At 46.2% G+C, this 16,748-nt stretch overlaps 1 protein-coding gene across 1 annotated transcript; it reads right to left on the bottom strand.

Annotated features, from left to right (window-relative positions):
- Positions 1-287: 287 nt before the first annotated feature.
- On the bottom strand, positions 288-15,951 carry SMIM7 (small integral membrane protein 7). Its single transcript, XM_032626711.1, has 5 exons — positions 15,812-15,951; positions 15,689-15,730; positions 15,138-15,190; positions 10,994-11,084; positions 288-6,309 (listed from the first exon to the last, which is right to left on the bottom strand). Exons 1-5 carry the CDS (start codon positions 15,835-15,837, stop codon positions 6,294-6,296), a joined length of 228 nt encoding a protein of 75 aa, XP_032482602.1. The 5' UTR covers positions 15,838-15,951; the 3' UTR covers positions 288-6,293.
- Between the last annotated feature and the right edge of the window lie 797 nt (positions 15,952-16,748).

The following is a 16,748-nucleotide window of genomic DNA, read 5'->3' as shown; positions in this document are numbered from 1 at the left end:
GCCTCACAAAACCCTGTTGAGAATGTCTTTTAATAAATGTACTGACCCTGATGAAAAGACCACCACTTTTTGAGTGCCTGCCCCACATCAGGCAGGTTATAGACACATGTCAAGGCTGTCTCTGTATCATAGACAAGGGTATGGAGGCACAAACAAGCCAAGATGCTGCCCCATGTCACACTCTGTAAGTGACAGATACCAGGTCTGAGGCAGACCTCCATCTTGCTTTCCGCCACAACCCTCTTTTCCACTTTTTTCCCTGATTCACATAATAAACTCTAATTAGATGCACCCAAGCTTTACTCCCCCTAAAATAACTTCTACAAACTCCCCAAGCACAGTCTCTCTCTCTCTATGTATGTATGTGTGTGTGTGTGTACACATACACACACACACACACACACACATATCCTTGTGGCCCATATTTACCACTAACAGCCACAGTAATGCAAACTAAACACAGATGAATATGATCCACCCATGTCTTTTTTTTTTTTTAATTGTCTAGTCCAGGGGTTGGCAATCTTACCACGAAAAGTCAGCCAGTCAACACATTCACAGTTTTGTGGGTAAGATGGTCTCTGTCCCAAGGACTCAAGTCTGTCCTTGCAGCTTGAAAGCAGCCACTGACGATACACAAACAAATGGGTGTGACAGAGTTCCCATAAAACTGTATGGACAAAGAAACGTGAATTTCCTTCCATTTTCATCTTGATTTGTTTTTCAACCATTTAAAAACATACCATTCTGCCTTCCGGGCCATGAAGAGACAGGTGGTGGGCAGTTAAAAGACAGGCGGGGAGCCAGATGTGGGCAGCAGCTTGCTAATCCCTGGTCTAATCCAAAACCACCCAACTGGCCAAAAAGAAAGCCACAGAGCCAGATGATGATGAGCCCTTGCCATTTTCTTATTGAAAAATGTGGACTTTGAATTTCCAATTTGCTACAGATCCCTTTGCCCAATTTCTTATCCAGGCACACCTGTTATTACCAAACTCATTTCTAGGAACTCTCAAGTGCCAGAAAGGGCCTTGAACGGGATAAAGTGCCTTCCTCTAATGAAAATAATGAAAATCAAGGGAATGGTGAAAACAAACCCCCAAGTAGAATTTACATCTTTTTTTTTTTTTTAATAGCATGCCTTTTTTTTTTTTTTTTTTTTTTTTTGCGGTACGCGGGCCTCTCACTGTTGTGGCCTTTCCCGTTGTGGAGCACAGCCTCCGGACACGCAGGCTCAGCGGCCATGGCTCACAGGCCTAGCCGCTCCACGGCGTATGGGATCTTCCGGGACCGGGGCACGAACCCGTGTTCCCTGCATCGGCAGGCCGACTCTCAACCACTGCGCCACCAGGGAAGCCCAATAGCATGCCTTTTGCTTTATACACAAACAGCACTCGTCTTTCATCAATGCGGGAAAACATCAGGTTTTCCTGATGGTTTGTCAAATATTTCGTAATCTCAAATTTGGTTAAGAAGGAGATAATAAAATGGCTGACACGAAAAGGAAATGCCTCACTGACTTTTCTAATCTAACCACTTCAGAGGAGAGCCAATCTCATTATCACATCTCTCACTGCTACTTAAGAGGAATTCCAGGGAGCCCAGAGAGATTTCTCCCCTAACTATCCAAAGAAGTAAAATTGGGTTTGCTCTGTTAACCACATCACTTGAAAATGGCCATCTCCATTTTTAGCAAGTTTGTACATGTCTTTATTAAAATCCAGACCACAAGGCATGCAGACTATTTCACCTGAGTGGCTTTGGGAGGAAGGGGCACCTTGAGACTCTCCATCATCCCTTCGCTCAGGGGTCGGTGAATTTGTTCTGTAAATGGGCCAGACTGCCAGTACTTTCAGCTATGTGGGCCAGTCTCTGTCACGACTCTACCACCGTAGCAGGAAAGCAGCCAAAGCAACTGTACAGAGCACATACCCAAAGGGGTGTGGCTGGGTACCGATAAAACAAGCAGTGGGCCAGACTGCCAGTGGGCTGGCAGGCCATAGTTTCCGAGTTCTGCTCTAGAGCATCTGGAACTGAAGTGCAACGAGAAACCTAGAGAAAGGAGACGGGGTTCACTCCTCAACATGGCAAGCGTGGACTAAGCAAAAGGGGGTATATCCAATATGAACCCCGAAGTTTGCATCCAGGGCTTGTGCTGCAAATTTCTACTTTCTTTTTGTTCTCCACATGCGGCTTCTCACCTTGGCAGCAACTCTATGTAACATTCTCCAGGATGAGCAATAGTGGGCATTTATTTATTACTTAGATGGTGGTTAAGATCCTTAACTACCAAGGCCAAGGTGGAAAGCCAGCTGGTGTGATGTTAACTGCTGTTGCTTGCATAAAGAAACAGTTATCTGGGTGGAGCTGAAAACCTCATCCTTACTCACAGATTAAGCAAAGTTAATCTACTTAAGTGGCCGGGACATCGCTCCTAGTCAGAGATGATAGGGACTTAGAACCAAGGTCTTTGAGATGTATGTACGTATGTATGTATGTATGTATGTATGCATAAACATACATACATAGGAACGAATGAACATTAAGTAAATAAAGACAAAGAAGTAAGTTGTCAAAGATGTGTTTTTGGGGGCTGGGGGTTCTTAGCCTAAAGCTGTCAACGTGGATTTCTCTTTTTTTTTTTAAATGCAAGTTTCTTTAATAAGTTTAGTCATTTTACCATCCTTTCTTTTTTTTAAGGTGGACTGTTTTTTTATATCAGTTTTTTTGAAATATAATTTACAATGTTGTGTTAGTTTCAAGTGTACCACAAAGTGATTCAGTAATACATAAATATATACTATATATAGATTTTTCAGATTCCTTTCCATTATAGGTTATTACAAGATAGTGAGTATGGCTCTCTTTTTTTAAAGTGATCCCCAAAAGCCATTAGGGATGATACACTGAGATGTTCATTGCTGTGTTATTTATAATAGACAAACACTAGAGATAACTCAAGTCTCCATCAGCTGGGGACTAGTTAAATTAATTATGGTATGTCCTTACAATGGCTTATTTGCAATTATTAAGAATGGTAAAAATACAGAAGTGTGCTCATATTATCAGGTGAGAAAAGCAGGCCAGAAGATACAAAGATACCATCTGGATAGAGAAAAGGTATCTACCATACCCAGTGCACGTGCATAGAGAAAGAGCCAGAGGAACGTGTACCCAGAGTGATGCTCTCTGGGGAAAAGTGATTATGGGTGATTTTTTTCCCTTACAGCAAAGCTGGACTTCATAATTTTTCTACAATGAACATGCATTGGTAGTAAGAAACTTTAAAACAAAATAAAACAATCAAAAGCCACTAAAGCTACAGTGGTAGTACATGATGATGTAGCCTTCCCGGGTACTCTGGGAAGTACCAGTGAGGGAAGCCAGCAAAGGTCACAACAATGGTGATCGCAGTGGCATTTATAACAGCGGATAAAGTACAAGTTCAAAGTACATATGAGAGGGCCAAGGTTAAAATGAGATATATTGATGCTGCACGATAGTTAAAAATGAGACCCATGAAGCCTCTCTGGCAGCCCAGAAAATATGAAGGAAATGATGTCAATGATGTTTCACTCCTCTGAAGTGAAAACAGCAGAGACTCACAGACATGGAAACAGCAGAGACTCACAGACATGGAAAAAAAAAATTATGGTTACCAAAGGGGAAAGGAATAAATTAGGAGTTTGGGATTAACAGATACACACTACTATACATAAAATAGATAAACAACAAGGATCTACTGTATAGCACAGCGAACTACATTCAATACCCTGTAATAACCTATAATGGAAAAGAATAGGAAAAAGAATATATATATATATATATGTATAACAGAATCACTTTGCTGTACACCTGAAACATTGTAAATCAACTATATTTTAACTTAAAAAAAAAAAAAAAGAAAACAGCAGAACCCAAACTGCCTTACCACTGTTGAACTATGTCGAATATACCAATATGTGTAAGAAAAACGCTAGAAAAGGAATGGGAAGACAGGAAAAGGTTTTCCATGCTGGAAATTGTTTCCAATTTTTTAAAATGATGTGATTGCTCCTTTAACTGTCTGTGTGTGGACTGCTTGGATGAATGTAGGCAAGAAGAGAGAAAATTCGGGCAGTGAGGACACCCATAGGTACTGAGTGCTTACTGGGCGCCACCCAGTCAAGCACCTGGCTCACCTTCAAGTTCACTGAACCTTTTAATAACACCAGTAGGTTTGACTTTCAGGCCCATTTTAAAGATGTGGAAACTGAGGCTTAGAGAGGAGAAATAACCAGCCAAGGCCCCATGAGCAAGAAGCAGAGATGGGATTTGAACCCACATCTAACTGACCCAGAACATGAGCACTTACAAGCTGTGGGACCCTAGGTACTCAAAATTCAAACTTGGGTAACCTTTGGTGCCAGTGTGGGTTCTTGAAAAGCCTCCTAAAGATACACACCCATGAGCTGCCACTTTAAAAATGTACAACAGCCTTTGATGTGCATCCCCCACAGCTCCACTGCTTATAAGAACTGAACAATGAGAAAATAGTTCTCTGGTGAAAAATACAACTATTGAAACAAAATCTCAATGACAGCATTCTCTCCTCCGAGCTCGATTCATCCCCACGACACACAAATGCCTCACCTCATTGAAAGCTCAGCGCCGGTCTGAATAAGGCAGGGAGCTTTCCTCACATCATTCATATGGCTTGAGGATTGACCAGCCAAGATCTTGGCACGTCCGTTCCTGCTGACAAGAACACCGACCTGCGAGAAGCTCGATTCAGCAGCCCTGTTCCCTGCTACTTACAAACCACGGGGTGATACTCGGCCCAGATTTGACAAGGGAATAAATTACAGAAGCTATGAAGTAGAATGAATTAGCTGAGCAGTAAGACAAGTGGACTTGACCCTGGCCTAGCAAAATCCCACCATTATCACTAACTCGTTCGATTCTTCCAGGTGCAGCCCAAAATCGTATTTGCCCGATTCCTGCCCAACATTTATTGAACAAAAACTGAAAAGGAGTATCTAACATTGCCTCTTTTCTGACTTTTTGACAGCCTCCACAATAAATGAATCCTAGGTGTTTCCCAGAGTGTAATTTGAAACAACTCAAATTGACAGTCAACTTCTACAGTAGAAATTAACACAACATTTTAAATCAACTATATTCAATAATTAAAAAAAAAACCTGATGAAAGTATCAAAAATAAAAAAAATTTACAAAGGACTTCTTGGTTAAAAAATGTATAAACAAAAGGTCCTTTTTAGAAATGAGCTTTATTTTCAATGCTCTTTAGTTCTAAGAGCCTGCATATTTATTCTTTCCTCCTACCAGGTTACCTGCAAGTTAGGATTTCAAAAACCACAACAAACAAATCAAACACCTGTAGGATCCAGGCACTGACCACCCAAGTGTCATGCTGGCGATTAAACCAGGACTCCCTTTCAAAGAAGCTTCTATGCAAAATGCTGTATTTCCTCCAATGAGGCTTGTTTTTCAAACTTGAAATCATCCACTTGAAAAGCAGACCCCAAAACCCAAGCTTTCAGAACTGGGTCCCAATATCACCACATAAATCACTCTCATTCTAAAAACTATACAATTAATGGCCCCAAAAGTTACTTTAATAGAGGGCTTCAAGGCAAGGCAAAGTTTCTCATAAAACCCCCATCCACCCTGCCAACTGCTCTGCACCTCTCTTCCACAGGAACCCATAACACTTCACCCTTCAAGTCCTGGGGACAACTTCAGCAGCATGGAGTGGCCCAGCAGAGCCCATTGGGATGGGGAAGGAATTTGGACACAGACCCAGCAACAATGAACTTGTTCATTCCTCACAAATGCAGTCCAATAAGAGGCTGCATCAAACTTAAAAGCCAACCTTTCTGCTTCAGATCCCTGGATACAAAAGATTTTTAAAAATCTGTATAATTTGAACCGAAAAAGGATGGTTATTAAAAATAAACCAATAAATACCCAGATGGGTTAAAGTTTGGTAGAAGAGGGATTCTGATCTGATTAAACAATCTAGATACCACAGCCCCTCACATAAACACTCTTCAAACTCTTTTAAGTAGACAGCATTTCAAGGCAGAGATCAAAGTGAAAATATCTTTGAAAAGAAAACAGTGACGTGGCTGGGAAACTGTGTTCATCTTGGTGAACATTTTTTCCACCCACCACAAGCTTGGACTTTCTGGGAAGGTCACCGGTTTTCTGGTCAGAAACATTCTTGAAGTCGTCAGGAATGGAGGAAGAGACACTCTGAGAAGGTGTGTTTCCGGTTCTGTACATGGAGCTCAGGAGCCAAAGAGCCTGGAAAAGTCAGAGGGCAGAAACATCCATGAGGATGGGAAGCGGTTGCCTTGAAAACACTTTCAGGAAATATTTTCTGGTTACTATCATTAAGATCATTTTACATCATTTTCTGATTTTGTAAGTAACTCTGTTACACAACAATGTGAACACACTTACCGCTGCCAAACTGTACACTTAAAAAAAAAGTGACTCTTTTAAAAAGTATCTACTTGGTATGAATCCGTAACATTTTATTTTAGCCCATTCTCTATCACTGCAAATCAGTGGTGACTTTCATAAATAAAAAGACCTTTGACTAAACAAACGATTATTAGAGATAACTCTGATAACTGAAGAAAATCTGGAATAGAAAAGGCCTAGAAACTGTATAAATGTTCATGAAGTTTGGGAATAGGTTGTGATACAGGCCTACAGGGGAAAACCACAGAATTGTTAAAAGGTACACAGTTGGCCCTTGAACAACACAGGTTTGAACAGCGCCAGCCCACTTATACGTGGATTTTTTTCAATAGTAAATACTGCGGTACTACACAATCCAAGGTTGGTTGAATCTATGGAAGCAGGACTGCAGATACGGATGGCCAACTGTAAAGTTATACTCAGATTTTCGACTGTGAGGTGGGTCGGCACCCCTAACCCCCGTGTTGTTCAAGGCTCAATTGTATATGGGAACTCTCTGTGTTACCTCTGCAACATTTCTATACATCTAAAATCTTTCCAAAATAAAAAGGTTATTTGAAAAAATAACAACAGATGGGGCAGGAACAACTGGGTCACCACATGCAAAAGAATGAAGTTGGATCCCTGCCTCACACCATATACGAAAATTAACTCAAAGTGGATCACAGACCTACTATTAAAACTATAAAACTTTTAGAAGAAAACTTAGGTGTAAATCCTTATAATCTTGGGTTAGGCAATGACTTCTTAGCTATAACACAAAAAGAACAAGCAACAGAAGAAATAGATACATTGGACTTAATCAAAATTGTAGGATTTTGCACTTCAAATGACACCATCAAAAAACTGAAAAGATGGGCTTCCCTGGTGGCGCAGTGGTTGAGGGTCCGCCTGCCGATGCAGGGGACGCCAGTTTGTGCCCTGGTCCGGGAGGATCCCGCATGTTGCGGACGGAGCGGCTGGGCCCGTGAGCCATGGCTGCTGAGCCTGCGCGTCCGGAGCCTGTGCTCCGCGATGGGAGAGGCCACAGCAGTGAGAAGCCCGTGTACCAGAAAAAAAACAAAAAAAACAAAAAAAAAAACAAAACTGAAAAGACAATCCACCGAATGGGAGGAAATACTTGCAAATCATATATCCGATAAGGGACTGGTATCCAAAACATAAAAAGAACTACAATTCAGTAATAACCCAACTAAAAAATGGGCAAAGGATCTGCAGACATTTCACCAAAGAAGATATACAAATGGCCAATGAACACATGAAAGCTCAATGTCATTAACCATTGGGGAAATGCAAATCAACGTTCACATCCACTAGGAGGGCTATAATCAAAAAAACTGACAATAGCAAGTATTGGCAAGGATGTGGGGAAACTGGACCCCTCATACCCTGCTGAGGGGAATGAAAATTACTGCAGCTACTTTGGAAAATAGTCTGGCAGTTCCACGAAAGGATAAATATAGTTACCATTATGACCCAGCAATTCCACTCCTGGTTATATACCAGAGAACTGAAAACTTAAGTCTGCACAAAAACTTGTACACAGATGTTTATATCAGCATTATTCAAAATGGAAACACTGCAAATATCCATCAACTGATGAGCAGATAAACAAACTGTGGCATATCCATAGAATGGACTATTATTCAGCCACAGAAAGGAATGAAATACTGATAAACACTACAACATGGAAGAGTCCAGAAGACATTATGCTGAATGCAGGAGGCCAGACACAAAAAGCCATATACTGTATGATTCCATCAACATGAAATACCCAGAACAGGCAAATCCATAGAGACAGAAAGGAGATCAATGGTTGCCCAAGGCTGCATGAAGGAGGAATGGGAAGGAAATGCTTAATGGGTACTGGGTTTCCCTTTGCGGGGGGGATGAAAATATTCTAGAATTAGAGAGTAGTGACGGTTGCACAACCATATGAAAATACTACAAAATACTGAATTGTGAAGACTGACTTCCACTTTTTACTTATTAAAACCCTTTTCCATGGTTTGACACTCTCATTTTCTCCCTATCTTCTCCCCGCCCATACTTTTTTAATGAAGATTTCAACATATATAGAAGAGTTATAACAGTTCGGCAAACACCTACATACACACCACCTGCAATTAGTGCTTTGCTTTACTGTGTATCTATCCATTGATCCATCTACTTTATTTTTCATGTTTCAAAGTCGCAGGTATCAGTGCCCTTGGCCTCTAAATGTTCAGACACCTTTCTCCCTGTATTTCAAGTTTTTTATGACTTTTTAAAATTTCCAGTTGAGCTCAGCTCCAACAATACAGAAATGAGTACATGGAATAGCAAACTAACCCCTGAGCCCACTAACCTCCTCAGCAGTCACAGCACAGTCACCTCCGTAGACAGTCTGGAGTAGATCCTTCCAACTCTCTCACTGGAAGTTATTTCCCTCACACACCCACTCAGCATTTATTCAATGTTTACTGCGTGCAAGTCACAACTGACACCAGAGCGTGCATACAGGTGACACCCGACCTTCTTTACTTTCAAACCATTCTCCTGTGTAGACAGAACCTTCAGGCACATTATCAATGATGGTGTTTTGCCAGTTGGTCGTATGGGTGTCCTTCGAGTTACCTGACTCTTCTCCTATTCTTGGAGACTTAGGTGATTTCCAGTTTTTGATATCCTGAAAAAGCCAGTCACTGCCTCCCTGACAGAGCCCTTTCTGGAGAAAAGCTTCCCTCACTCACGGCATGTGCTGAAAGAGCTGGCCTAGGTCAGGGATCTGTAGAAAGCCACACAGTAAGTAGTTCAGGCTTTGTAAGCCTGTCAAAATGGTCCAACCTTGCCATTGTAGTGCAAAAGCAGTGACAGACATGGGCTCCATTCATGAAAACTTCATTCATGAAAATAGGCAGAGGCCCATGCCCATGGGCTGTGGTTTGCTGACCCCTGACCTAAGTGGCTGGAAGCAGGAACCCCCAATCCAAGTAGATCTGGGTGACACCTACATACTCCCAGAAATCAAAATCAGGACACTGGGCTGCTGGCTAAGCTAGCCTTGGGCTGAGCTGGGAGGTCACAAAGCCTGAGGCTACCATCCTGGTCACAGGCCAGCAGGTAGAGCAGTAAAAGTAGCTAGTCAGGTAAGAGAGGACGATGAAGCCAACGGACAGAAAAGAACAAAATGATGATACCACACCGAGTTCTTCTCTGCCCCAGGACCTTTGCCAATGCTGCTTCTGGTGCTACTGTGCCTCTCTCCAGCTCTGCAAATGGCAGGCTTTCCTCTCGTTCTGTAGGTCTTGATTTGAATGGCATCTTCTCAGAGGACCTCTCCCTGACCCTCCTAAACTGGGAGCCCCCTTCCAATTCTCCATCTCACAACTGAATTTTCCCCCTATTTGCTTATTTTACATCCCTGTTATTCTGCGCATTTGCTGAAGGCAGGGACTATGGCTGTTTTGGTCTCAACTGTAATCCCAGAGCACAGCCCTCAAAAGACAGTTTTGAATAAATAAATGAATGAATGGATAGGTGGGAATCTAGAGAGACAAAGGCTGGAGGAGCCCCCCAACACTTCTACTTCCTGTGAGAGCTAGTTATACTTCGTACACTCTTCTGCAAATTCCTTGATCTCTTCATGAGCCCTCTCTGTACCTAGGCAGGCCTCATCTGAGCTCCCAAAAAGGGTCTCTCTGGGCATACATCACAGCCCTCATTCCGGGCTCTAAAATACTCTCCAGCAGCAAAGAAACCCCTCCTCCCCCGATCTCCTAAGTCCTGAAATCATCCCCTCAAACAGCCACTGGGCTGGCACAAGGACCACACGGCAACCCCAAATTCAGCATCTCAATGACTCAAGACAGCCAACTTTTCACTCTCTTCCTCTTTAGGGGAAGCACATGGAGATGGGCACAGCCTGGCCCAGAACCCCAGATTCTCCTTGTCTTTTCCCCCTGAGTCTGTTTACTATGAGTCTCATAATTCACTAACAGCATGGTCTTGACACTGAAAAGAAAACCAATCCAATTGGATTTCTTTAGTCTAATGAGAAAATAAAATAGGCATAAAAAGCAGAAATAAAGCCTGAATGCACTCCTGCTGGCTTCCAGCAGGCTGGGAGCAAGACCCGGCAGCACGCTGGCCTTTCAAGACGTATTTTCCACTTTGGCCAACGCCGAGTATGGGCTAAGCGCAATCAACAGAGCTGGCGAGAGGTGATGGAGCCATGGGCTCAGCGGAAGGCATCTCTTGGCAGCCTCTGCGGAGGCACCAGGCACAGCCAGGACTTGAAGAACGCCATGTTCCAATCGAAGCTCCAGCCTGGACTGCAGTGACACAGTTTAATTCCTACAGACCCCAGTTTCCTCTCTAGTGTGGAGAGTTCTTACTTGGAAAGCAGAAAGCATGACACGAAAGTGCAGACTGGGAGGACAGAAAACGACCATCAGAGGTTCATTCTGGAGAGCGACCCTGAGGATAATGACAATGAAGGAGAGAGGCGGGCTGGACTTACACGATCATGCAGAACATCATGAAGACATTCCATAGGGCGATGAAGATTCGAAAATATCTGAGGCTCAGCAAGAACTCCCGGATGTTGTCACCTGGAAGGTCAGAAAGCATTTTCACAAGCAGTGCTAACATTTCTGTTGTCACGGCTGCCGTGTGCTTCTGCCCACCCCACACTCACTGCCCCCATGTTCCAATGGCAGCATGGCTTTTCATTTGGGCCACCTCTGTTCCCCAGCCCTGAGCACTCAGGCTATAGCTGCCACTGACCAACCCCCTGAGGGGACCAAGCACTCAGCCTCTGATCGGCTCAGGGAAGGGCACGTGACCCCAGTCTGTCCGATGAGAGCCAGCCCTGGGACTTTTGCCCGAACTACCAGGAAAGAGGCACTTGCTTTCTGCCGGGCTAGCTGGACTGCAAAGATGTAAGCCCAGTCCTCTAAGGCAGGGTGCAACCCATGGCCTGTAGGCCAAAGCTGGCCTCTGCCACCTATTTCTGTATAGCCCATGAATGAAGAATGTTTTTTATACTTTTTAATGGTTAAAAAAAAAAAACCAACAAAGTATTTTGTGAGCCACAGAAATTACATGAAACTCAAATTTCAACAGCCATAAAGTTTTATGAAAATACAGCTACGCCCACTCATTTACATATTATCCATGACTACTTTCAACTTACAGAGGTGAACTGTTGCACCAGAGACTCTATGGCCCACAAAGCCTAAACTATTTATGATCTGGCCTTCTACAGAAAAATGTGCCAAGCCCTGCTCTAGGGTCACCTTTGTCAACACAAGCCAGCCTGATAGTAAAACCAATCCAGGAGGAAAAGAGAGCTGGGGAGGGTCACAAGCTGGAGAGCCAGTTTAAGCCCTGAATCCACGTGTGCCCGAGGACCATTCTACGCTTCGATGTTTCAATTTGCTTTAACCACTTTGAGCTGGTTTTCAGAGTTTACAACTGAAAAAGCATACTAATCCAGTCAAGCAAAATGGGAGTTCTGCTTTGGTGACGACTAACTCTAGTCCCCTCTGATGCCAAGGAACAGAAACCACTCCAAGAAGAGGGAATTTGGTACATTAAGACTCCAGGGGGACTTCCCTGGTGGCACAGTGGTTAAGAATCTGCCTGCCAATGCAGGAGACACGGGTTCGTGCCCTGGTCGGGGAAGATCCCACATGCCGTGGAGCAACTGAGCCCGTGTGCCACAAATACTGAGCCTGCACTCTAGAGCCCGCGAACCACAACTACTGGGCCCATGCACCTACAGCCCGTGTTCTGCAACAAGAGAAGCCACCACAATGAGAAGCCCACACACTGCAGCGAAGAGTACCCACCCCCGCCGCAACTAGAGAAAGCCCGTGTGCAGTAATGAAGACCCAACGCAGCAATTAATTAATTAATTAAAAACAAAAAAGACTCTAGAGACTCGGGTTCCAGGACCTTCCTCTGGGGTTTTGAGTTGATTGCCCAGCCTCTTGAGGCCTCCAGAATGAAATGAATGGATCCAGATTACATGATCTACAAGGGTGTTACCCAAAGTGTCATCCACAGACCAGAGCTGGAACACTGGGAAGCTCAGAAACTTCCACAGCAACCCAACATGACCGCCACCTGGCACTGCTGCACCATCCAAGCACATGAAGAACACAAGGTGTTGCTCTACATGGTTTAGACAAGTCCAGTGTTGTCCAAGCCACGGGGTTAGCAACATGTAGCATAGCCTATATAAGTGTTGGTCCAGCACAGACTGCAAATGTCAGAGACAGATCCGTTCCCAGAATGTCTACAAGGCACTGCTTGGCAAGGTCCTTCTCTGAGCCCAGGATCACAAAAATGGCCTCTCTTACCATGAACAAACACTGACTAAAGGCTACTCATCCCACGGAGTAGCTGAGTGCAGGGGATACAGGAAGGAATGAGACACATGTCCCTGCCTTAAGGAGCTCACAGGGAGGACAAATACTAATATAAAAGCAAGTAACCACACACCGGATTATTCACTAGGACAAGGGCCATGGGAGCTGTAATGGGAGAACCCAACCTGGCATGCATCGGGAGGCAGGTGGGGTCAGAAGAAGACTCACTGGGAAAGTGTGTGAACTCCAACCTTAAACGTGAGCTGGGGACTTCCCTGGTGGTGCAGTGATTAAGAATCTGCCTGCCAATGCAGGGGACACGGGTTTGATCCCTGGTCCAGGAAGATCCCACATGCCGTGGAGCAACTAAGCCCACGTGCCATGACTACTGAGGCTGTGCTCTAGAGCCCACACGCCTAGAGCCCATGCTCCGCAACAAGAGAAGCCACCACATTGAGAAGCCCACACACTGCAACGAAGAGTAGTCCCGGCTTCCCGTAACTAGAGAGAGCCAGCGCACAGCAACGAAGACCCAATGCAGCCAAAAAAAACGTGGGCTGGAGTTTACTGACCTTCCACACAGGTGACCTGGGCCTACATATGCCCCAGTTTCCTCCTGTGTAAATGGGCATGATGGGGGACTGGGAAGGCCGCAGCACAGTGCCTGATATATAGGACACTCTCAATAAATGAAGCCACTGTGATATTAGGGGTCAGCCAGGCAGAGGATGGAGGGAGAGGAGCATGATCTACAGGGGCAACTGCCAACAGAGTCCTAGTTTGAAGGAGCCTAGCAGGGAGCCCCGATCAGAGGGAAGCCACCGTTCTGACTATCCTTGTCACCAATGCTTCCGCCACTTTCGAGCCCACGTGGCCAATTTCCCACCTACCATAGCTCCAACACAGATCTATAGATCACAGCCCCAGGGGCTGGAATAGTGCCTTCCACGTAGTAGGTAAGCAACATATACAGCTGCTGAATGAATGCATGAATGAACAGACGGACAGTCTAGTGATTGAGAGGACAACCTCTGAGGTCAGAAAAACCCAGGCTCAAATCCCAATGCTGTCGCTGATTTGCTGTGTGGCCACAAACAAGTTGAGTCACATCTCTGAGCCTGAGTTTCCTCATCTGTAAAATGGGAAAATGCTCCTTACCTTTTAGGAATGGAGGTGGAGTGAAACACCCATAGGAAGTACCTAACAAGGCAGCCACCACCTGGCAGGCCCCCAATAAAGGGGAGCTGTCAGACTGCCTTCAGATTCGCTGCCCCTTAGGGTTCCTATAGTCCTCATGCAATGCTCCATCATAGCACCCACCACCTTGGCCGCAATGCCACCTCCTCAGAGGGCCTTCCCTCCACACAACCCAGCCAGAGCAGCAATCCCATTGCTATCCTCCCAACATCTTCTTCTTCACTGTGTGTTCCTTGTTTAGGGACTGTTTGTCCCACCCCATAGGAGTACAACCCAAAGGCAGGAATTACTTCTGTCTTGTTCCCTGCTGTGTCCCCAGCATCTAGCACAGTGGCTGTTACATAGTAGGTGTTCAATAAATGTTTGGTGAATGAATGAATGAATGGATACAATAGTCACGTACAGGTCCCATTAGACTCCAAATGGTCACATGTGTCAATTTAGCAGGAAGTATATATTCTAGGGCCTCCAGGGGCCAGTCATGTGAAATGATACAAAGAAAAGGGGGCGGGGGCTGGGATGAGGTAGAGGCCACAGGCCCGTTTTCAGTGGGGTCCTGCTTCTCAACTCCTATCCAACAGGTGTCAAAAGGTTGCTTGAACCCCAAGTTGTAGAATGTTCCAATTTTTCTTGAAAAATCATACATCTGAATCTTTATATGACATCTCCTGATTTATTTGAAAGCTAATCTAACTGAAAATTAAACAAACAGGTCTACAGCAATCTGGAAACAATAGGCTGTTCATTCATTCGTTCATTCATTCATTCATGCTGGAATGCTGGAACTGCAAGGACACAGATGAGCCAAAACAAGCTGGAGCCTCTTCTCTGGAGCTTAAGGTCAAGTGTGAGAACTAGATATTAGCCAGATGACGGCATACATAAAAGAAAATTATAACTGTAAGAAGTGATATGAGTGCTGACCTACGCAGGGAGGTCTGGTAGGAGAAAGCAGTGGATGACAGAGGTGGGTAGAAGGAAGAGCACAAACTCAGGCACGCACACACACACACACCCCTAAAAGAAAACTGGTGAAAAAGAACTGTCCTCTCTGAAATGTACCAATTCCAGAGTACAGAAAGGAGGCCTTACCTGTGCTGGGCTCCCTCGACTCCTCCCCAAAGCCTTGCGTGTCCTTCTTTTTCCTACAAACAGAAGCAGACAGCGACCACTTTCAATAGGACAAACAGACCACTTAGTCCCCGGGCCCTGATCCCCAGCTCAGAGGGGAGCTCTAGCCCTACCGTTGGTTTGCTGTGTGACCTCTTTTGCACGGTTCAGTGATGTTCCCTGGGCCACCCCCTGCCCAGCCAATCACAGCCATGCCTGCCGCCACCGACGGGGTGGAGAGAGTGGTTCGAGGCAGCCAGGTGCGGGGCTGCGGGTACAGATTAGGGCTAAGAGATTCTCGGGGGACGGGTCTGAGGCTCTCATGGGTGCGAGCAGAGGGATCCCGGGGGAACTGAGAGTCCGGAGTTCAAATCTCAGCGGCGCGGAGAGTCACAAAAGGATGGATCCGGTTGGAGGCGGAACTTGGGGCTGGGACCTGGGGGCGGGGCCGGCGGCGTAGGCCGTGCTCACGCTCGCGAAGGCGGGGCTACGGGTCCCCCGGATGGAGCCACGGTCCAACGCGGCCTACTCACAGCTTAAAGTTGAGCACCGCCCCGGCGTTCATCAACAGCGTCCTGCAGAGGGAGAATGCGGTTACCTGGACCGCCCCCACCCTGTCGGGCCCTCACGTCCCATCCTCTGGTCCCCCTAATTACCCAAACAGCAGGATGTCCCCGATCATTGTTACTGCCGGAGCGTCCGTCCGAACAGGAAGCGGAAGCCTCGGGAAGGGAGGGGAGAGGAACACGAGCCGACCAATCTTGAAGCAGCTCTAGAGAGGGCTGGACCACTCAGGCCAAGGCAGGCAGGGTCCCGCCTTCTGCAGGCCAAGCCCCCTAAAGAAAGAGCGAGCGCCGCTCCTTGCTAGGAAGGCCTGGGGAGGGTAACCAAGAAAGGGCGGGGCGGCATCATGACGTCACCCAGGGGCGGAGCCATCTGGGGGCAGGGTTGGGTAACGGATTGGAAGCCTTTCGCGCATGCGTGAGAGACCAGCCAGCCAGAGCACTAGCCTTCTGCTGGGCTGGGCTCTCCGATGCGGCTTTTGGAGAAACGGTGCCCCCGATCATTGAAATGCATAGGGGAATGAGTCCTGATGCAGTGGGCTCTGCCGGGCATGGACGCCCCGACTGTTGCATTCCAAAAGGGCCTCCTCCTGGGCCCCACGGAAGGCGGGATCCCCACTAGGCAGGCACTACCCGGGGCGGGGGTCCCGACTGAGCGGTTCCCTAGGAGGACAGGATTCCTTGCGCGGTACAGAAGTCACGATTTACAGAGGGCTGGGATCATGACAGCTCGATAGAGGACGGGGGTCCTGACCGAATGGACCCTATGGGGCACGGAAGTATGTGGTTCACAACTGATCTGGTCCCACGGGGGATGGAGGTCCGGATCCAAGGGCTCCACAGAGGACCTGGGTCCTGATCAGCCCCACAGGAACGCGGTCCTGATTGGTCCGTCCCGCCTGGGTGGCCTCCGTGAGGAACGGATCCCGCCCCCCTCCAAGGACAGATCCCCGGTCCAACTCACACTCCACGGGGACCCCGCACCCCACCTGGCTGGCCTGAATGGGGTCGTGATGGCCCGAGGGACAGT

Source organism: Phocoena sinus, chromosome 3 (genome assembly GCF_008692025.1).
Source record: "Phocoena sinus isolate mPhoSin1 chromosome 3, mPhoSin1.pri, whole genome shotgun sequence".
NCBI lineage: Eukaryota > Metazoa > Chordata > Mammalia > Artiodactyla > Phocoenidae > Phocoena > Phocoena sinus.
The sequence above is the reverse complement of the archived record's forward strand: the minus strand, read 5'-3'. Positions and strand labels throughout refer to the sequence as shown.